Raw genomic sequence first — 22,688 nt, 5'->3', positions numbered from 1 at the left:
GAGCTCAGTGGGATGGACTTGGGATTGAATTTCAGTCCCACTCCAGATAGCTACGTGACCTGGGGCAAGTTTCTTAACTTTGAATTTCAGTCTCTTCATGACTGAAAAGGGATAATGAAGGTCCCTGTATCTCACAGGTCATCATCCTGATGCAATGAGCTAAGGCATCGAACGTGCTTAGTGTGGTGTCAGGCACACAGCTAGTGCTCAATAAATAGTAACTGAAACAGGAATTGTTACAAGTGTTTTCATTAAGCAATAATAATATTGCCTAATTAGTAATAAATATATTAGGAAATAATAATGGCAATTATTGTTATTACTATTTAAAGCCTCGCAAGGTGACTCAGTTTTTCATGTAGTCATCTATTATGGACACGGCAAACTGGGGCAGTGACTACATTTTTCTCCTACTCCATCCCATTTGAGCCTTTGTAACCTTGTAAAATGCACAAGGTAGGTGCTTAAAATGTGCAGGCCCCATTTTACAGAGGTGGAAACTGAGGGACAAAAACATTGGGTGATTTGTCTAAGCTTAAGCAGTCAGTAGCCGAGCCAGGGCTGGAACCCTGGGCCATTAAAATACACTTGGCTCTCGATTCCACCCCCCACCTCTAGGGCACCCACTTGTCTACTCTTTTAGATACCTGTTAAGACCTCCGGAACAAAAGCTGACTCTAAAAGGGGAAGCCCATGGATGGCCTACAGTTTACTTGACTTTATATCCACAGTTTGCTCTCCCAGGTACACCTTCACAGCAAACCCCTCTGTCTAGTGGACAATCAGTAGCTTTTGGAGCTGAGGTGGAGGTGGATTCCAGATGTATTTATTTGTCAGTGTCCTGGCAGGAAACAGAATTCCACAGAGTTCCACTGAAGAGGCCTTAGTGAAGGGACTATTTATAATCATGAGCCAGGAAGAGTGGAGGCACCCAGGGGCCAGCAGCTGTCTAGGTAGGAAGGGGACAGTGAAACCAGTGTCCAGTGAGGGCAAGCACCGTGAGTGAGGGGCCACCAGACAGAACGCACAGTCTTAGAAGGGCTCTGCACCAACCAGAATGGTAGGGTCAAAGCAGGGAGGGAGCAGGAAGACATACCCTGGATGCTCTCTCTTCCCATCCCCAGTAGGTGCCTCTCATTGGCTGAAGCCAGCGGGCAAAGGCGTCTGGGAGATGGAGTCCCCAGGGGTCAGCTTCCTAGGGAATAGAGCAGGGCAGAGATGCCAGGAGGGATGGGGTGATGGGGAAGTGGGGGGGGGGAGTGCAAAGATGGATGGGGTGGCGATGTGAAGGGGCAGGCAGAGAATCAGCTGCAGAGGCAAGGAGTAGAAGTGGGGATGGGCTACACTGGTTCGAAGCTTCTGCCACAAACAGGAAGCCTTGAAACTTATTGGCTCGCCTCTGAGGTTCTTGGTGCTTGTTTCAGAATCAACCAACTTTGCTTGCTAAATTGCCAGGACTGAGAATGGGAGAGAGGACAAAGCTATTCTTGAAAAGTAACTGAAGCAAGTAATTTATGTTCTCTGAAAACGCACTGTCCAGATGCCTGGTGCTCAGAAGGGTACGATGAGACTAGAGTTTATCCTGTGATGGCAACTGGCTTTTTGGAAGCATTACTTGAAGGGCACAGACATGGGGGTGCCAGGAAAGCCCACAAACCTGGCAGCAGGTGACTGAAGCTGGCTGTGCTGCTGTGAAGAAGCACGTGCTTTCTGAGACTACTTATATCCACCCAAATTGGGGGTGGGGGGCAGCAACCTGCCACCATCTGCCAGGAAAGGCTGGGTTCTGGATTACAACTCAGGAGGCAGGATGGAAGGAGGTAAAGGGGGTAGTGCATTGAAGGTTGTCTTCACAAATAGTTTCCATCTTTCCTCCCTACAACCCTGGTCAGGGAGGATCCAACCATCTGATTTCGGCCCAGAAGAGGGCTGCCCACCCAGCTGAGTTGGACTTCCCTTCTAGAGTCTGGGAATTCTCTCCTGGTGCCGGCTCCATGGCCTCCTGGCTGAGCTGCTGGACTTGCTGCCCCCATCTAGGCTGGAGTGGAGGGACACAGTGACCGTGCAGGGCAGACCCTGACGAAGAATGACCACGCCTGTCCCCTCACTTCTTCTCTCCCACTGTGGGGCTTTCTAGCCACCTGGGAGGTAGGTATTTATCTCCTGCATCCACTTTTTTGCAGAGGAAGCAACTTTGGGACAGAGGTCATGAGGGGCTTGCCCAAAGTCATACAACAAGAATGGCTGCGCCCAGCTTCTAGCCTGAGTCTGTCTGATCCCAGAACCCAAGCTCTTAACCAGCTTGTGATCCTGCCTCCACATTCTTTTATTAGTCCACAAATATCCCCTGAGCCCTTTGCTATATGCCAGACAGTGTTTTAGGTGCTGGGAATAAAGCTGTGTGCAAGACAAAAAAAAAATCCCTTGCCGTCACAGATGGAGCTTATATTTTAGTTGGCCAGAGCGGGGAAGAAAGACAGATAATTAAATGAGTAATTAAGATCTATGGTATTTTGGGAGCAGATGTGACTCAAGTGGTTGATTGCCTGCTTCCCACATGGGAGGTCCTGGGTTCAATCCCTGTCTCCAGTACCTCAAAAAAATATGATATGGTATTTTATTTATGATCGGTGTTATGAGAAAGACAATAATGCAGAGGGAGGACAATGCTAAGGGGATGGAGTGGCGTGGGAAGAGGGATTCAATTTTATATAGGATGACTAAGGAAGACCTCACTGGAAAAATACCCATTTCAGCAAAGAACTGAAGAAGATGAAGGGGGAGCCATGTGGCTATCTGGGGGAAGAGTGGTCCAGGCAGAGGAAACTCCCAGAGTGAAGGCCCAGGAATGGAAGCATGCTCGGCGTGTCTGAGGAACAACGAAGAGGCCAATGGAACTGGAGAGGTGTACGTAAAGGAAGACGTCAGGGTAGGAGATGAGGGCAGAGAGGAAGTGGTGGTGGAGATAGTGGAGAGGGTGGCTCATCATCGTAGGGGGCTTTGGCTCATACTCTGGATGAAATGCATGTCATCAGATGGTGCTGTGCAGAGAAGGCTTGACCTGATTAGTGTTTAACAGGATCCCTCTGGCTGCTGCTTGGAGAATACACTACAGGGAACTGGGTTGCAAAAAGGGGTTAAAATTTTGGAATTGGAGCATTTTATTTTCCTCTCTTGCACTTTATTGGGGTATAATCGACATGCAACAAATTGCACAGTGAGGAGGCAATTGCAATAATTCAGGTAAAAGATGATGGTGGTTTGGACCAAGGTGGTAGTAGTAATGAGAAAAAAAAACGAGTTCTGGATTACTCTGAAGGTAGAACCAATGGGATCTGCTGACAGATCAGATGTGGAGGTGAGAGAAAGAGGGAAGCCAAGAGTTTACCCTGAGACCGTGGAAGGAAAGAGCTGCCATTACTGAGATGGGAAGAATGGGGGAAGAGAGGGTCTGGAGGGTGGGTTTGGGCATGAGTTTCACTGGGGTATGTTAAGTTTGGAATGTCCATTGCACATCCAAGTGCAGATGTTGAGTAGGCAGTTGGAGGGTCAAGCCTGGAGAAGAGGAGAGAGCATGTTCGTTTGCTTGTTTTACAACTAATTAAAGTTTGGTTGACATGCAACTGCATGTATTTAAAATATTGTACAGTGTTCACCTTGATAAATGTTGACAAAATATACACCCATGAAATCATCACACCCTAAAATTTCCTTGGATCCCAGTGCCATCCTTCCCCACATCTTCCCACTCCTCCCCCAACTCTCCTATTCCAGGCAACCACTGATGTGTTTTTTAACACTATAGATTAGTTTGCATTTTCTAGAATTTCATACAAATGAAACCATATGGTGGGAACTCTTTTTTTTTTTTCCGAGGGTGGGGCTCTGACTTCTTTCACTTGGCATAATTAATTTATTATTTATTATTAAAACAGATTCATGCCTGCTGTTTCCTATATCAATAGTCCATTCCCTTTTTTTCCCTGGATAGTGTTTGTGGTGATTTGAAACTGTATATGCCCCAGAAAAGCATGTTCTTAAATGTAATCCATTCCTGTGGATGTAGACCCATTGTAGGTGGGATCTTTTGTTGAGGCTGCTTCAGTCAAGGTGACCCATCTCATTCAGAATTGGTCTTAATCCTCTTATTTGATTTCTTTATAAACAGAATGAATACAAAGAGAGAAAGCCATGGAAGCAAGACAGGGAAAGCAATGAAACCAGGAAGAGAAGGGAAGGACCAGCAGACAACACCATGTGCCTTGCCATGTGGCAGAGGAGTCTGATCGCAGGCAATGAGTCTTCAGGAACATCGGATCCCCTTGACGATGCCTTGATTTGGACGTTTTTCTCAGGCTCAAAACTGTAAGCTAATAAATTCCCATTGTTAAGCCAACCCATTTCATAGTATCTGCTTTCAGCACCCTGGGAAACTAAAACAGTTTTCCATTACAAATGCCACAATTTGTTTATCCTTTCACTTGTTAATGGACAATTGGATTGATTCCAGCTTTGTTTTGTTTTTAAAGATTTATTTTCTTTATTTATTTCTCCCCACCCCCTTGTAGTTTGCACTTGCTGTGTCTGTTTCTTCCTTGTTTCTTTGGGAGGTACTGGGAGTTGAACCTGGGACCTCTGATGTGGGAGAGAATTGCCCAATCACTTGAGCCACCTCTGCTCCCTGCTTTGTTGTATCTCCCATTATGTTTCTTCCTTCCTGCATCTTGTATTCCATCGTCTTGTTGTGTCAGCTCTCCATGCCTGCCCATCATGGCAGCTCACTGTCTTCCTTAGGAGGCACTGGGATTCGAACCAGCGACCTTACATGTGGTAGTCAGGAGCCCAGTCACCTGAGCCACATCCTCTTCCCTGATTCCAGTTTTGGGCTATTAAAAAATTAAGCTGGGAAGTGGATATGACTCAACTGATAGAGTGTCTGCCTACCATGGGAGGGTCCAGGGTTCGATCCCCAGGGCCTCCGGACCCATGTCATAAGCCGACCCATGCTCAGGGATGCCCCATGCGCAAGGAGTGTGCCCTGCAAGGAGAGCTGCCCTGTGTGAAAAAAGCACAGCCTGCCCAGGAGTGGCTCTGTATACGCAGAGATCTGACGCAGCAAGGTGATGCAACCAAAAAGAGACAATTTCCTAGTGTTGCAGGATAATGCAAAGCGGACACAGAAGAGCACACAGCGAATGGACACAGAAAGCAGAAAATGGGGAGAAGGGGAGAGAAATAAAAATAAATCTTAAAAAAAATTAATTAAAAAAATAAAAAATTAAGCTGCTATGAACATTTATGTACAAGTCTTTGGATGGGCATATACTTTTAATTCTCCTGGATAAATGCTTTGGAATGGAGTGGCTGGGTCATTTGGTAAGTAGAGCTTTAATGCTTAAAGAAACTGCTAACCTCTTTTTCCAAAGTGATTGTGCCATTTTACATTCCCACCAGCAGTGAGAACCCTCATCTAACACTTGATGGGGTGTTTTAATTTTATATACTCTAAAGGTGTGTAGAAGTAATTCAGTGTAGTTTTCATCTTCATTTCCATAATAACATTTCCGTAATGATAAGAATCTTTTCATGGGCTTATTGGCCATCCATATATCTTCTTCGATGAAGTGTTTGTTCAAATCTTTTGCTCATTTTGTTTTCTTATAACTGAGTTTTGCAAGTTCTTCTGGATACAAGTTATTTTAGTATGTGACACAGCCAGTTCCAGTGGTTCTGGGTCTACCCCCCCCAACTCCTTCCCTGTGGAGTGAGTCTTCATAACTGGATCAGGCATTCTGTAAGCTCCTGATTAGTGGTGCTGGCTGAGGCTCTTTGGGTAGGAAAGGCAAACTCATAAATGAAATACAAATCTGGCTGTTGGTCCTTCCAGCAGAGAGACCCAAAGTAGCCAACCTGTCTCTGTGTGGCTGGTTGGTCTGCTTAAGAAATATTGCCATATTGGGATGGGAGCTCAGCATTGGACCACCTGGTATATGTGGCAGAGCAGTATTCCTAAATGTGATCTGCATTGCCGCTGGAGCCCAAAGAGTCTTTCTGGCAGAGGGAACAAGGTGGCTGAGGTGGCTTAGCCTCTATGCTAACATCTCCAGCAATTCCACTCTGGTCCCAAACTTGTGCCCTCCACACAGCAAAACAGCAGCCCTCCTATGGAGCTTAGTGACAACCTATTGATGCTAAGTCATGTCCCTTGGGGTGGGTGGGTGGAGGCAGCTGACTTCCACACAGAGCAGTGTATCATGGTTTGCTTCCTAAGCATATCCAGCCCTTCACCCTCCTTAAGAGAAGTCTGCCCTGTGGGGAGCAGACAGAGAGCACCCCTGCATCCTCACTGATCCTTGCCACCATGTACATCAGCACAGCATGGGACCCCACAACGAGGTGGGGGAAAGATCTTCTGGGTCTTTAGTTCCTGTTTGGTGTATGAAGGGAAGAGCAGATAGTGTTGCAGGGTTGCTGCAAGGCTTTTCATTGAGTTATGCTTAACACTGTGCCATTAAACAGTAGCTGCTTTATTATCATTTTAAATATTACTGTTATGGAAGCGAAGGTGAAAGCGGCTAAGAGACCGGTCAAGCCACGACCTCGCAGAGGTCAGGGCGCAGTGGGGGCAGGAGGCGAGCTGGGGTGGGGGGGCCGGAAGCCCCGCCCCTTCCCCCGCGCGCGTCCGTCGCCCGGCAACGGGCCTCGGGTCGCGGCTGGAGTGACGCGCAACTCCTGAGCCCCCGGCGCCCCCGGGCGCGCTCGGCCCCTGCGGAGGCCGCTTCCGGAGCGCGATGACGGAGGAAGACTCGGAAAGCGGCCTCACCGAGTCCCAGGTCGGGGAGGAGAACGACCTGCCCGTTATCCAGCTGTGCGGGCTGGTGGAGGAGCTCAGGTAGGGCCGGCTCCGGGGCGCCCCGTCTTCCGGGCGGGTCCGCCGCCGCCCCCAGGGGGCTCGGATCTTGGGTCCAGCATGCAGACGATCTAAACTCGCATTGAACATTGGAGAAAAGCCGAGACCCCCCCGAAAAGTAGGGTAGGAACTTGTCTTTGCTTATTAACCCGTGTGTCTCCACCGCTCCTGAACAGACCGTTGGTGGAGCCAGACGAGGTGGAGGAGGGAGGGGGTCGGGACCGGTGGGGGGTGACACTTCGCCCAAGTCAGAGCTTCGGCCTAGTGGGTCGTCGGTGCCAGGTTGTGTGCTTAACCCTTCCCCTGTTTTTCCTGAGGACACAGGACCCCTAAGGCCCTTTCCGATGCTAAGGTTCTATAATAAAATGAATGTGACAGCAGGATATAAAGGAGGCTCTTGAGGTGGTTTTAATGAGGCCACCGGTGCCTGAAACAGTGTACAAGTTTGGTGATGGACAGCAAAGAATGACTGGCCCGATATTCTGTATTTTTAGCTGTCTGTTTTATATCTCTTATGGCAAGTAAATTAGATAGCAAGCTTTCATGATGTAGTTGAGGTTACTTGTACAACTTATTTGGTCTCAGTCAGAACATCCTGGCCCTGGAAGCTGAATAGATGTTACAGCAGAAATAGTTGAGGTGGGAATTGAAGCACTATTACTAATAGCTACCATTTATTGAGTGCTTATTATGTGCTGAGTATTTTGCATATGTGATCTTATTTAATGACACAATCACCCTAGAAGTAAGTGAGGAAATGAAGACACTTCCTTGAGGTCACACAGCTCCTCAGTGGTCATGCTGGGATTCAGACTAGGGTGTGATTCTACATCCTTCCTTAGAAACGTGACGTATGCTGAAAAAGGAGGCTTCAACTTATTGGACTGTCCATTCTGCCTTTCCCACTAGTCTTAAAATTTAGCCAAACAGAAATCTTGACATGTGCAGAATAGACCAGGTTTGTCATCCTGAGTTGTTTAAAAACCATCTGTTCAAAGCTTTTCTACCATTTATAATAAACTTCCGGTGGATTATTTCATCTTGAATACTAGAAATAAAAGAGCTGAGAAACAAACTAAAGGAAACATCTAAAGAGTGTGGGTGTGTATAACTTCAAGAATGTGATCATTCAGAAGGAATTTCACAATAGGTTAAAAGATACACGATGATGAAACCTGTAGCTTCATCTCAGCAACAGTTTTCAGTATCATCCCAGTGCTCTGAATTTTGTGGCTCATTAAATAAAACGAATACAAATATTAAGTACTTAAATAGCACTTACTGTGTGTCCTGTACTGTGCTACAGGCTTTACATTCCTTATTGCAACCCTTAACGGTTAATGCCGTTACTATTTCCATTTTACAGATGAGGCACCGAAAGGTTAGGTGTCTTGCAGAAGGTCAAATACAGCTAGGAAATATTAGATTCTAGTTATTTGGGATTTAAACTCTTGTATCAGTAGAACTAACTCGGGTACCCTCTGTCTTGCAGCTATGGAAACTCTGCTCTCAAAATCGAGACAGGGATGTTTGAAAAATATTACAATAAACTGGAGCCCAGAGATCAGCGACATCCACGATTATCAGATGGTAAAGTGGTGGCTACAGCAGAATTTTCACAGGTACACGTGGAGGTGTAAGAGTTTCTTTATTCTATTTGCCTCTTTGGATGCAAGTGGTATTTGTGTATCTGCCTTTAGGGTACCTCTTTGGCCATGTGACCATATGCATTTCTCCCTGTTTTCTTTTTGATTCTTCCTCCCCCTACCCCAGATTTCTCTTTCAAGTGAATGTAAAAGGAATCAGATTCAATTGAGTGGGTTGACTCTCCCAGAAGATCTTAGTTTGTTCCAAAGAATACCCTTAACATGGGGGACTTGGACTGAAATGTTTACAAGATCTGGTCACCCATGCACAGGAGTGCAGAAGGCCTGGTGCGGCCACTTGGGCCACCTCCCTGGTCTAAAAGGGTAGCCAGGAGACTGGTATTGCCACAGCACCTGGTTTTTCAAGAGAAACTGAAAATCTTTTATTTCTTGGGTGGAATTTCCCAGTTTTTCCAATGTGGGTAATTAGTTTTAGAACATTTTAAACTGTTTAGGTCTTTCCCAATGTTGAGGGCCAAGCAAACCCACCTTCAGGCCACACAATTCCCTAAGCCACTTGCTTAGGACCTTTGCCTTTTATGCATAGAAAATCTAAGATTTTTTTCTCTTTGTTTCTGCTGACTATTGCACTCCCAGAGGCCATTTCTCTTCTGTGTTCAGTTCAGAAAGCACTGAGCTCTGGGTTTCCTCTCACTTTGACTTGAATGCTGGTCTAAATCTAGTTTATACTCTTTCTACCCTGGAGATATTTTTCCCATATTTATATTCAGTTCAATGTCCAACATAGGCCTTTGAAGTACTTAGCCCAGGACCTGAAGATGTGTCTTCCTTTCCCAGGGCTGCTGTAATAAAATACCACAAATGGGGTGGCTTAAAACAACAGAAATCTATTGTCTCACAGTTCTGGAGGCTTAAAGTCTGAAATCGAGGTGTCGGCAGGGCCATGCTCCCTCTGAAATCTGTAGGGGAGAATCTGTTCCATTCCTGGCTCCGGGTTCCAGGCTCCAGGCTCCGGGCTCCTGGCAGGGACCTGCCAGCAATGCATGACATTCTCTGCCTCAGTGTCGCCTGGTATTCTCCTTTCTTCCTATCCACCCGTGTCCACATTTCCTCTTCTAAGAACACCAGTCATATTGGATTAACAGCCCAACCTACTCCAGTAGGCATTTTGACTTGTCTAATTCTATCCATAATGACCCTATTTCTAAATAAGGTCACATTCTGAAGTATTGGGGATTAGAAAACTTCAGCATATCTTTTGGGGGCATGCAATTCAATCCATCCCAAGATGACTATGAAATAAGTGTCACCTCAGGCCTAATATCTAGAACCCTTTCTCCATGAGGTCATTCTCCCTGGCCCTCAGTCAGGGAGATTTCCAGCAGGTTTGAGTGGTCATTTTGAGGTCCATTGTGCGCTGCTTTATTTCTAGTTCTTACTTGAAAATGGCTTTGTTTTTCTTGGGTTGCAGTTCCGAAGCCGGCAGAAATCCAAATCCCGTGTAGGGTTGACAAGCCTCACTGTTGACCAAAAATGTGAGCTTGTACAAAAGGAGCTGGAAGACACAAAGGACGAGCTCAGGCACATGCGGGCGAATGCAGAGCGTGACCTGCAGCACCATGAGGTACGCCTTTCTCTCCATATCCTAGCTGGACTCCCCTCATTGATACCAAGAAGTATCTCTAGTCCATTCATTTAAACATTGGTGCTTTGGATGAAACATGAGTAGGATAAGACAAACTAAGGGCTACCTTTAAGGAACTTACCACCTGCATGAAGAGACAACAAATTTTAAGCTTTTATTTTATGAAAAATTTTCAAAAGACACAAAAGTAGAGAGGCTAGCGCCATGAATCCCTATGTAGCTACCACCCAGAGGCATCATCAGTGATTGGCCACTTTTGTTCATCAATCTCCCCACCAACTTTTCTCTCACCCCATGGATTGTTATGAAGTGAACTTTAGACAGATTTTTTTTCTATGAACATGTCAGTATATATCTCTAAAATATGAAATAAAAATAACCTAACCCAAATATCCATAAATGCCCTGAAAAAATTCATAATTCCTTAATAATACAAAGGGTATACGAAGGGTTTGAGCTCAAAGTCAGTGAGTTAAGTGAAAAACCCCTTAAATCACCCTTCATTTACAGTGTGTACTTCCAGGGTCCCCTGCTTTGTTGGAGACCAGCATGGTATCTCTCAGTGAGTTCAGCACAGTTGTTTTTCCTTTGGAGAAGAAATATCACCATGAATTTAGTTGCTCATGGGATAAGGTTGTTGATTTGCATCTGAGAGCCATGTTGTATGACAAATAGATATTTTCCAGTAGTACAGTCACACTCATGGCCTTGAGAGGGACAGACTAGTGTGGACTCATGTCCCCTTTGATGGAATCATCTATGCTACATAAAGGGATCCTTTCTTTTCTCCTTCTTCTTTCCATGCATGAATTGTTGAATTCTAGCAAGTTAAAGGAGATGCATTAGCAGTGCTTTGAGATGCTAAATTGTGTATTGTTGGCAGGGGACTTGGCTCAATGGATAGAGTGTCTACCTATCACATGGGAGGTCCAGGGTTCAAACCCAGGGCCTCCTGACCCATGTGGTGAGCTGGCCCACATGCAGTGCTGATGAGCTCAAGGAGTGCTGTGCCACGCAGGGGTGTCCCCCACGCTCCATGCGCAAGAAATGCACCCCGTAAGGAGAACTGCCCTGCGCGAAAAAAGTGCAGCCTGCCCAGGAGTGGCGCTATACACACAGAGAGCTGACGCAGCAAGATGACACAACAAAAAGAGACACAGATTCCCGGTGCCATTGACAAGACTACAAGTGGATGCAGAAAAACACACAGCAAATGGACACAGAGAGCAGACAGCCTGGGGGCGGGGAGTGGGCGAAGGGGAGAGAAATAAAAATAAATCTTATAAAAAAAGAATATTAATAAATAAATAAATAAATTGTGTATTGTAAAACGTCAAGTGCACGGAGAGTTTGCCTGCGTAGAGTGCTGGTCCACGTGGCAAGCTGGCCTGAGCTGAGTGCTGGCCCATGTGGCAAGCTGGCGTGAGCGGCAAGCTGTCCTGAGCCGAGTGCTGGCCCATGTGGAGTGCTGGCCCGTGCGGCAAGCTGGCCTGAGTGGAGTGCTGGCCCGTGTGGAGTGCTGGCCTGTGCAGGAGTGCTGGCCTGTGTGGCAAGCTGGCCCAAGCTGAGAGCTGGTGCAGCAAGATGATGCAACAAAAAGAAACACAGAAGAGAGACAATAAGAGATGCAGCAGACCAGGGAGCTGAGATGGCGCAAGAGATTGAGCACCTCTCTCCCACTCTGGAAGGTCCCCGGATTGGTTCCTAGTGCCACCTAAAGAGAAGACAAGCAGATACGAAAGAACTCACAGTGAATAGACACAGAGAGCAGACAACGAGGGAGGTGGGGGAGAGAGAAATAAATAAATAAATCTTTTTTAAAAAGTCGAGTGCAGAGAGAAATAGATGTGGGGTAGAATAGAATGATCACGAGAACTTTTTTGAGAAGGTGGGAATTGACTTGGAACCTGACATGGTATTTGAAGATCGATGGCATTTGTTTAAGGGAAATAGGTAAAGAAAGGGTGCCTAGGTAAGGTGAATGACATGAGCAAGGAAATAGAGGTAGGAATGAACATGGCATGTCATGACATTGAGGAGGCTGGTGTGATTAGAGATTAGGGTGCTTTGGGAACCATATAGGCAAATCAGGATGAGTAGGACTGTGAGACCTTGAAAGCCAGGCAGAGGAGTTTATCTTTGATGTCTTAGAAAGCAGGACCCCACTGAGGATAACTGGGCAGGGGAGTGATGTATTGAAAGCAGCATTTCAGACAGACTGATGTTCTGGCATGTGAAAAGGATGGGGATGGGAAGAGGCTGGAGCCAGAGGCCAGACAGCAAAGATGCTTTCGCTTCTTAATTCCCAGGGGAAAGGGCTGGGCAAAGGATGGTTGGCTGTATTCTCCAGAAGAAAGGACAGATCTGAGAGATTGCAGAGAAAGATGTGGCAAATTTCAGGAACTGATTAGATGTTGGGGAAGGAGTAGGATCAGTAGTAAATACATGTCAGGTATTGAGGAAAGTAGTGCAGGTGAAAGGAGAGGGGACCCTGGATGGAGAGTTTTCTGAGAGTTGTTAGCTGCCCTCCTCTTTACTATATGGATCCTAACAATAACCAGGGACAACCCACCTGTAACTCCAGTAGCTCTGATTGTACCTATTGCCTGGAAGCAGATTTTGAGCTTTGAATTTACAGGGATGATAATCCACCCATCTGTACATATGGGTGCTGGAGTAGGAAGACCTGGGTTTCAGTTGTGGGTGGGAGATTCTACCCTTTGGTTTCCTCCTTTATAAAATGGGGGGGAGGGAGGGGATAGGGGATGGTGGTGGTTATGAGTTCTCTCACATCTTCAGAGCTGTTATAAAAGTCATTGTGAAAGATCTACGTGGAAAAACATTCCATGTTCATGGATCAGAAACTTAATATTCTAAGATGGCAGTACTACTCAAATTGATAAACATATTCAAAGCAATTTCAATTGTTTTGTTTTTTTCAGAAATGGACAAGCGTGTCCTAAAATTCATATGGAAATACAAGGGATCTAGAATAGTCAAAACAACTTTGAAAAATAAAACAAAGCTGGAGGTCTCACATTTCCTGGATTCAGATTTTACTAGAAAGCTACAGCGATCAAGACATTATGGTATTGGCATAAGAGAGACATACAGATCAATGGAATGAATTGAGAGTCCAGAAATAAACCCTTACATTTATGTAATTGATGCAATTGATTTTAGACAAGGGTGCCAAGATCATTCAGTGGAGAAAAAAATAGTCTTTTAACAAATGGTAGGATAGCTATATATCCACAGTCAAAAGAATGAAGTTGGACCCATTCTTCATTCCATATAAATATAAACTCAAAATAGATCAAAGATCTAAATGTAAGAGGTAAAATTATAGAACTCTTAGAAGAATACACAATAACAAATTTTTAGTATCAATAGGAACCTTGTGTTTCTTAGATATGACAAAAGCACAAATGACAAAAGAAAAAATAGATACATTGGACTTCATCAAAATTAAAAACTTTTTTACTTCAAAGGACACTGTTAAGAAAGTGAAATGACAACCAAGAATGTAGAAAGCATTTGCGAGTCTTATATCTGATAAGAGATTTGTATCCAGAATATATAAAGAATTATTAAAATTCAACAATAAAATGACAAATATCCCAATTAATAAATGAGCAAAGAATTTGAATAGCATTTCTCCAAAGAAGATATAAAAGTGGCCAATAAGCACATTAGATAAGATAATCAACATAATTAGCCTTTAGGGAAATATAAATCAAAATCACAAGGAGTTACCACCTCACATTGACTAGGATGACTCAAATAAAAAAGACAGACAATAACAAGTGTTGATGAGGATATGAAGAATTTAGAAAGCTAATCCATTGCTGCTGGATTGTAAAATGTTGCCACTACTTTGGAAAACAGTTTGGCAGTTTTTCAAAATGCTAAACATAGAGTTACCATATGACCCGGCAATTCCACTTCTATGTGTATACTTGAGAATTGAAAACATACATTCATGCAAAGTATAGGAATGGTCCTAGCAATATTATTTATAATAGCCAAAAAATGGAAAGAACCCAAATGTCCATCAACTGGTGAATGGATAAACATAGTGACATATCTTTTATGATAGAATATTATTTCATAATAAAAAGAAATGAAATACTGATATATAGTACAACACGGCTCAACCTTGAAAACATGGTAAACAAAAGGAGTCCAGCACAAAAGGGCATATTGTAGAATTCCGTTTGTATGAAATGTGCAGAATAGGCAAATCTATAGAGAGGAGCAGAAATTAGATTATTGGTTGCCAGGAGCTGGGAGGAGGGGGGGATAGTGGAGTGACTGCTAATATGTACAGGGTTTCTTTTGAGGTAATGAAAATGTCCTAAAATTAAGTGGTGGTGATGATTGCACCTGTTGACTTACTAGAAACATGTTAGTATACTAAAATTCACTTTGAATGGGTAAATTTAATAAAGTTGTTAAAAAAAAACAAAAACAAAACCCTCCTGATTATTCTAATGTGCAGAGAACATGGAGAACCACTGCCCTAACACAGAGGCCCTTAACGTGTGGGTCAAGGACCACCATTTTCACCTGGGAACTTGTTAGAAATGCAGATTCTCAGGTCTCACCCTAGCCCTGCAGAATCAGAAACCTTGGGGGTGGGGTCCAGCAATAATTGTTTTAACAAGCCTTCCAGGTGATCCTGATACAAGCTACAGTTGAGAACTAGTCCTGTAATACAACACCTTTTCCTTCAAGCTTTATTGGTTATACACTGAACATATTTAAAGTGGACAATTTGATAACTTTGGAACATGTATTCACCTGTGAAAGCATCAGTACAATCCAGATAATGAACGTATCCATCAGCTCCCTAAGTGTCCACATGTGCCTGTGTAATAGCCAATTCTGGCCCTCTATCCTTTCTGCTCCTCAGTCTCCAGACAACCACTGCTGTGCTCCCTATATAGTAATATATATTAGTTTGCATTTTCTAAAATTGTGTATAAATGAGACTATACTGTGTATACTCTTTGTCTTCTTTTACTGAGTATAATTATTTGAGATTCATTCATATGTGTATAATAGTTTGTCCCTTTTTATTGCTGAGTTAGGTAATACATTGTACGGCTATAGCACAATTTTGTTTTTCCATTCACCTCTTGATAGACATTTGGGTTGTTTCCAGTTTTTAGCTGCTAAAATATAGCTGCTCTGGACATTCCTGAATAAGTTTTTCTATGACTGTAGAAAACTTGGATAAATACCTAGGAGTGGAACTTCTGGGTCAATGGGTGTGTTTGGCATTTAAAAAAAAAAATCTGCCAAATTTTTTTCAAAGTGGTCTTAGCATTTTACATTCTCACCAGCAGGGTATGAATATTTTCATTCTTCCACATCCTTGCCAACACTAAGAATGGTCAGTCTTCTAATTGTAAGCCATTCTAATTGGTGTGTAGTAGTAACTTGTGTTTCATTTGCATTTTCCTAATAATTGCGTCAAGTATCTTTTCATGTGCTTATTTGCCATCCATCCATATATATTCTTTGATAAACATTGTTCAAATCTTTGGCCTATTTTTCAATTTGTTTTTTTATTATTGAATTTTGAGAGTTTTAAAAAGATATTCTGGATACAAGTTCTTTCTCAGATATGTACTTTGTAAATATTTTCTTTCAGTCTATGAATTGTCTTCATTCTCTTAACAGTGTCTTTTGCAGGGCAGAAGATCTTTTTTTTAAAAAAAAGATTTATTTATTTATTTCTCTCCCTTCCTCCCCCCCCCCCCACCGCCCGAGTTGTCTTTTCTCTGTGTCTATTTGCTGCGTGTTCTTTCTTTGTCCGCTTCTGTTGTTGTCAGTGGCACTGGAATCTGTGTTTCTTTTTGTTGCATCATCTTGTGTCAGCTCTCCGTGTATGCAGTGCCATTCCTGGGCAGGCTGCACTTCTTTTGCGCTGGGCTCTCCTTACGGGGTACACTTCTTGCGCGTGGGGCTTCCCTACGCGGGGGACACCCCTGCATGGCAGGGCACTCCTTGCGCGCATCAGCACTGCGTGTGGGCCAGCTCCACACAGGTCAAGGAGGCCTGGGGTTTGAACCGTGGACCTCCCATGTGGTAGACGGACGCCCTAACCACTGGGCCAAGTCCACTTCCCCAGAGGATCTTAAATTCAATGAAGTCCAATGTATCAATTTTTTATTTCATGGATCATATATTTGGTGGTGTATCTAGGAATTTTCTAAGGATTTTCTCTCATGTTTTCTTCTAAAAGTTTTATAGTTTTGGATATTTAGGTCCATCATTGATTTCGAGTTCAAAGTACAGATCAAAGTCTGTTTTTCTGCATATGGATCCAGTTGTTCAACACTGCACTTTTGTTGAAAATCATTTGACCATATGTATTGGTCTATTTATGGACTCTCTTTTCTGTTTCATGATCTATTTGCTTATCTAGCACTATTTATTTTTTTAATATAATAAACTTCATCTTTAAAGAGGTTTTAGATATTACAGAAAAGTTACATTGAAAGTATACATGATTCCCATATACCTCACCCCCACCACCACACATACACATTTTCCCCTATTAATAACATCTTACAATTGTGTGGTACATTTGTTACAATTGATGAATAAATATTTGAAGCATTGCTACCAACCAAGGTTTATAGTTTACATTGTGGTTTACACTTAATTCCAGTGCCCTAAATTGTCCTATGTTCTACCTATTATTCCCTCCCCCTCCCCCTAAGAACCTCTGATAACCACTACCTTTTTAACCATGTTACGTGTTCTTCTATTACTACAATATTAATAAATTTACTTTGTCCATGGTTGCATTCCCCCTTATGTTTGTTCATTACTCAACCTTGAGGATTCTGGGATGGTGATGTCCACTTTTCTTCAGATTGAGAAGGGGCTTAGATTTTATAGGGCAGGTAGAAGGAACTATTTTGCTTGCAGTTGTAGGTTCTCTGTGTTTTTTGGAATGGGGTTGTCCATCATCATCATTTTTTTGGTTGTCCTGGGCGAGTCTGATTCTCTGGAAATTAGTTGTTGGCTGCAACTCTGCTGAGATTCAGGTCTCAACCGGCATATGAACAGACCAAAGATTTAAGTCTCTGAGAAAAGTATTTAACAGGTATAGTACTATTTATAGGTTCAAATAAAGGGGGTAGAAGAACCATGTGTAAGAAAATTATAAATGGGTCTAACTCTGTTACGCTGGGGAAATAGGTTGTCGTATATTCCAAGGTAAGGCCCACCACAGGGTGCTGATTTCCTGGGGTTATCTGCCCTGCCTGTAGTGTCCAATGGCTCTAGATCCCTCAGGAGCACCCCAGTTTGAGGCTTTGTTCACAGAGGCAGTTAGTGAGATCTGCCTGAGAAAAATGTGTAAGTGTCACCTCTGGGATGACCTGACTCATTTTGAAATCTCTTAGCCATAAAAACTCTTGTGTGTTTGATGTTTCCCCCTTTCACTTACTTTTAATAAGTTTAAAGTTGTTTTGGCTATTCCAGGTTCTTTGCATTTCCATGTGAATTTTAGAATCTGCTTATCAATTTCTATAGAAAAAACTTGCTGAAATTTGATGGAAATTGTGCTGAATAACTCAATAACACAATTAATAACCCAAATGCTAGGTAAGTTTGGAGAGACGTGATAGTTAAATTGTATCGAGTGCTTAAATCCATGAACATGGTAGTACTGTATATGTCTCAATTTACTTGTTTCTTTAAAAATTTCCCCCAGCAATATTTTGTAGTTCTTGTGTACATATTTTGTCCATCTTTTGTCAGATTTGTCCTTAAGTATTTAATATTTTTTGTTGCTTTTATAAATGGTATGTTTTATCTCAATTTCTGATTGTTTGCTACTGGTATATAGAAATACAATAGATTTTTGTGTATTGCTCTTATATTGTGCAATTTTTACTAAACTCAATAGTTCTAGTAGTTTTTTTTCCCCCTTTATTTGAGGTACTGAGGTCGAGATTGAACCTGGGACCACCTGTATATGGGAAGCTGGTGTTCAACCACTGCATCACATTGGCTCCTCTGAGTTGTTTTTTTTTTGTTTGTTGCTTGTTTTGTTTGTTTTTTGTTTTAGGAGGCACCAGGGACAGACTGGACTTCCCATGTGGGAAGCAGGTGCTCAACTCCTTGAGCCACATCTGCTCCCCAGTTCTAGTAGCTTCTTAGTAGATTCCATCAGATATCATACATGTTGTCTATGAATAAAGACAATTTTACTTCTTCCTTTCCAATCTGGATGCTTTATATTTCTTTTTCTTGTCTAATTGCCCCAACAAGACTACAGTAGCAAGTCAAATAGAAACTGAGAGCAGACATCCTTGTTTAATTCCTGCTCTTAGGGAAAAACAATTTAAATTTTCACTGTTAAGTATGATAATAGCTGTAGGATTTTGGTAGATGCCCTTTATCAGATTGAGGAAGGTTTTTTGTTTGTTTTAAAATCAGGAATGGATTTTGTTAAATATGGATTATTTTATTTTACTTTACTTCTCTTTAGGATCTTTCCAATATTCAAAGCATTTCTGGTCTTTTTGCTTTTTTTTATTACCCAGATAATACATGAATACTTTTTCATTTAAAAATATTGAACAGTATTGTATATAATTGAAGTCTACAAACTGACATGAAAGTCTCTTCATCTGCCTATGTTGTGACTTCTCTTCAGAGACAATGACTAGCAAATGTTTGGGAACCTTGTAGCATCCTTTCTGTGCTTTTACATGTGTGCAAACATATGTGCATTTTCATTTTGATTGACTCATCTTTTTACACAAATATATTGCTCTGTCACTTTCTTTTTTCACAGTATCCTTTGCGGTATTTCCAGGTTAGTACCTATAGGCTTATTTCATTTTTTAAATGGCCGTATAGGATTCTGTTGTAAGGATGTGCCCACAATTCATTTAACCACTTCCTTGTGGGTGGTCATTTGGACTGCATCCAGTTTTTTACATTTACAAACATTGAAGTGCCGAGCAAACCTTTACATGCCTATTTGCATGAAAAGTGAATTCCATGGTCCTAGGCCAGATAACTAATACCAGTTCTGGTCAGGGTACACCTCTGTGACTGCCCTGCAGAGTGAGGCCAGAGCCCAGCTGACCCTCTAGTACCCTGGTAGACCTCTTCCTCACAGAAATTAGATTAGAATTTAAAATTGTGTATGTGCATACATTAATTTGCTTATTTTAAGTCTAAGTTTGAAGAAAAGAATTTAAAATACAGATAAGCTGAAAGAACATTTGAAAATGTCCATAATCTTACCACCTACAAGTGTTGACCCTTGCATTTATTTCATTCCGGAGTTTAGATAATTTTCTATGCATATTTGAATTTCTTAAATATTATTTTGTAATCTCTATTTTTCACTTAACAATGTTTTTCCCTCTCTCTTGTTCTCTGTTTTTCTATGTATATATCCATTTATAACATCTTTTTTCAAAATATTTAAGTATATAGGAAGAGTGTGCTTCCTTATCTCCCCATTAATCCATCTTTCCAGATGTAACTATGGTTAATGGTTTGGTATGCTTCCAGCTCTTTTTCATATAACATCACTTTTTAAACTAATCAATTTTATTGATACATATTAATAAAGCATACATTTCATCCAAAGTGTACAATCAGTGGTATTTGGTATAATCACATAGTTGTGCATATGACATAATTTTAATGGCTAAGTAATATTTCAGTTTATAGAGATATGGAAACACATATTTATAGAGATACCAAGACTCTGTTTTTATTTGTTTGCTCCCCTTTTATGGATTCTATAATTTTTTAGGTGTATTTTTTAATAATAATATTTATATAATTAAGTTTCTGTTTTAAGGATATTTTTCTAAGATGCAGCAGAAATATTATGTATTGGAACACCAGGAGGCCTGAGAACTTAGGTTTCCTTAGAGAATATATCCTCGAGAATTCTTAGAAACTGTTCTCTTTGTGCCGACTCCCCCAGGCTATCATTGAGGAAGCTGAAATTCGATGGGCTGAAGTTAAGAAAGCAGTATATGATTTTGAAAAAGATATTCTGAAAACCATATCCAAGAAGAAAGGGAGTATTTTGGCCACTCAGAAAGTGCTGAAGTATATTGAGGACATGAATCGCCAGAGGGTGAGTTGGTAGATGGGTTCAAGTTTAGAAAGGAAGACGAGACCCACAGAATAGTGGCATAGAAAGGACCTCTGCTGGGCGAGAGATTATCCGATGCCCACCGTAAACATTGCCCACATAGGCAGGGTGTTTTTTTGCCTCCCCCAAAGTGTGTGTGTATTTTTTGAAATGCAAGGTTCTCAAGGCTAAAATTAATCATGCAGACTGAATATTAATAGTATCTCTGATGGACTTCCTCTTTTTATGTTGTTACTTGTTTCAAGGTCTGATTTGTTTTCTTAAGGAAGATGTGAGTTTGGGCTGGTTCAGCCTGTCTAGTCAGGGAGCTGCGTGGAGGGGCACAGGTACATCTCCAGCTCTTTGGGCTCCCTTATTATGAGGAGATGGACCTTCAGCTGGCATGGGAAAGGGAGGAGACTCTTTGCAGTTCTCCATTTTGAGAGGTTCTATAGCATGTCAAGCTTTGGGCCCTGGAGACAGTTTGGAAAGGTTATGAACCTTACATGTTATGAGTTGTAAAAAACGTGTGAACTCCTAAGAGCTAGAAGACCAAAGAATCTTAAGTTGGTTTTGTGGAGACAGGTTTCAAGATATTATCTGATCTTGCCTCTTTGCTATGGCAGCACTACACCCAAATTATCTTGAATTTACGGGCAACAAAACATTTGTGTGTGGCTGACCCAATGTCCTCTGCTTCTTGGTTCTGAATATAATCCCAGAGAAGTGACTGAATGTTCGGGCTTCAAGGGTTAGTCTGAAGCTCCAGACCTGCCAACTTTTCAAACTGACAGGGAAGAAGAAGAGAAATGGATTTAAATATGCTTTTGTGTTTTAGGATAGTACGAAGGATAAATTACGTTTGAAAAATGTTTCTCTCAAAGTCCAGAGGAGAAAACTGCTTTTACAATTGAGGCAGGTATGTGGATTTTCCTTCCTTCCTTCCATCCTTCTTACCGTTCTTCTATCCTTCTTTCCATCCTACTGTCCTTCCGTCCTTCCTTCCTCCCTCCCTCCCTCTCTCCCTTCCTTTCTTTCTCTTTCTTTCCATTCCTCTCTCTCTCTCATCCTAAGGTTCCTATGGTGGGCAGAATCACGACCCCACTAAAGATGTCCATGCCCTAATGCCTGGAACCTGTGAATATGTTACCGTACATGGCAAAAGGGACTGTGCAGATGTAAAGTTAAGGGTCTTGAGATGGGGGATTAGCCTGGATTATCCAGGTGGGCCCAATATAATCACCAGGCCCCTATAAAAGGGAGGGAGGAGGGCTGGAGTCAGAGAAAATGTGACAACGAAAGCAGAGGTCAGAGTGATACACTTGGAAGATGGAGGAAGGAACTCAGGATGCCTGAAAATGCTAAGGAAATGATTTCCCCCTAGAGCCTCCAGAGGAAATACAGCCCTGCAGACACCTTTCAGTCCAGAGACCATTTTGAATTTTTAACCTCTAGAACTGTAAGGTAACAATGTTGTATTGTTTTGTGCCACTAAGTTGGTGGTAATTTGTTAACAGCAGCCATAGGAAACTATTACAGCTACTGTGCTGGCAGATCAGGGGTTTTCTGTAGACAGAGTTGGCTTGATTTTCAAAGAGCCCACAACACACTTGTTGACTTGTTGCGGGAATGTGGCCTGGGTGGCTCAGTCATGCTGTTGAACAGCTGGACTGAAGGCTCCTGATTAAAGGGGGTAAGCCCCCATAGAGCCAGGCCTCTGGAATGGTGGTATATGGCCCTTTTCTTTCCTAGCTTTGTACTCTCGTCAGCTATGAGCACTGGGGGCCTGCATGTCAGGGGACTATTACTTGATTGACTTGGGATCCAGAAAGACCTCGATAGGCTGAGAGAACATTAACACATGAAATGCTTGAAGTCCAACATAAGATCCTCTGCTTTGTTCTTCAAAAATACCTGCCTAGGTACAGGACGACTCGGCCAGAGGTGAAGCCAGCTCAGGTGGAGCTGATGTGAAGGCCCTAGGCTACTCTGATGGAGACACAGCGGCAGGCCAAGAGAGGGGTGGTCTCTCTCTGCTCTGTTTGGCATACTGGCCTGAGTGCTACCCTTGAATCTGTAACCTGGAGTTCATGGTGTGGGAGAGTGAGCAAGGGCAAGGGCTGTAGAAACGTCAGAATAGGGAGGGTCTGAGGACCTGAGAAAGGTGGGCCCAAAGAGACAGGGCCCAGGAGGGCCAGGGCTGCCGAAGGCTGTAGGGAAGAGAAGACAGAGCAATAGGCCAAACTGGGGTGGCGGGTTAGGTTCGGGGTTAGAGGGCAGGGCTGGGGCCGGAGGTGGAGGTGTCAGGGAAGCTGACATGGTGGAGCTGCAGGAGGCTGAGCTGAGCCGCCTGCAGAGGTAGCGAGCTCCTGGTTGTCTGAGGGGTTCACATGA

General features: G+C 42.9%; 1 protein-coding gene across 7 annotated transcripts in view; it reads left to right on the top strand.

Moving 5' to 3' along the window:
* Nucleotides 1-6,662: 6,662 nt before the first annotated feature.
* CFAP263 (cilia and flagella associated protein 263) overlaps nucleotides 6,663-22,688 on the top strand; it is a 40,004-nt gene continuing 23,978 nt past the window's right edge. For 4 of the 7 annotated variants that reach the window (XR_011646289.1, XM_058279921.1, XM_058279920.1 and 1 more), the window contains exons 1-5: nucleotides 6,697-6,892; nucleotides 8,403-8,532; nucleotides 9,989-10,141; nucleotides 20,142-20,297; nucleotides 21,133-21,213. Coding sequence is in view for 6 of the 7 variants with exons in the window: in XM_058279921.1 (XP_058135904.1) it covers nucleotides 6,792-6,892; nucleotides 8,403-8,532; nucleotides 9,989-10,141; nucleotides 20,142-20,297; nucleotides 21,133-21,213 (621 nt within the window). In the remaining variant the exon portion in view is untranslated. Of the gene's footprint in view, nucleotides 7,034-8,402; nucleotides 8,533-9,988; nucleotides 10,142-20,141; nucleotides 20,298-21,132; nucleotides 21,214-22,688 lie in introns of all 7 variants that reach the window. The other 3 variants (XM_004482953.2, XM_004482956.3, XM_071209145.1) reach the window with 3 other exon arrangements.

This window comes from Dasypus novemcinctus, chromosome 18 (assembly GCF_030445035.2).
Source record: "Dasypus novemcinctus isolate mDasNov1 chromosome 18, mDasNov1.1.hap2, whole genome shotgun sequence".
NCBI classification, from domain to species: domain Eukaryota; kingdom Metazoa; phylum Chordata; class Mammalia; order Cingulata; family Dasypodidae; genus Dasypus; species Dasypus novemcinctus.
Note: the sequence above shows the minus strand (reverse complement) of the source record. Positions and strands in the feature narration are given on the sequence as shown.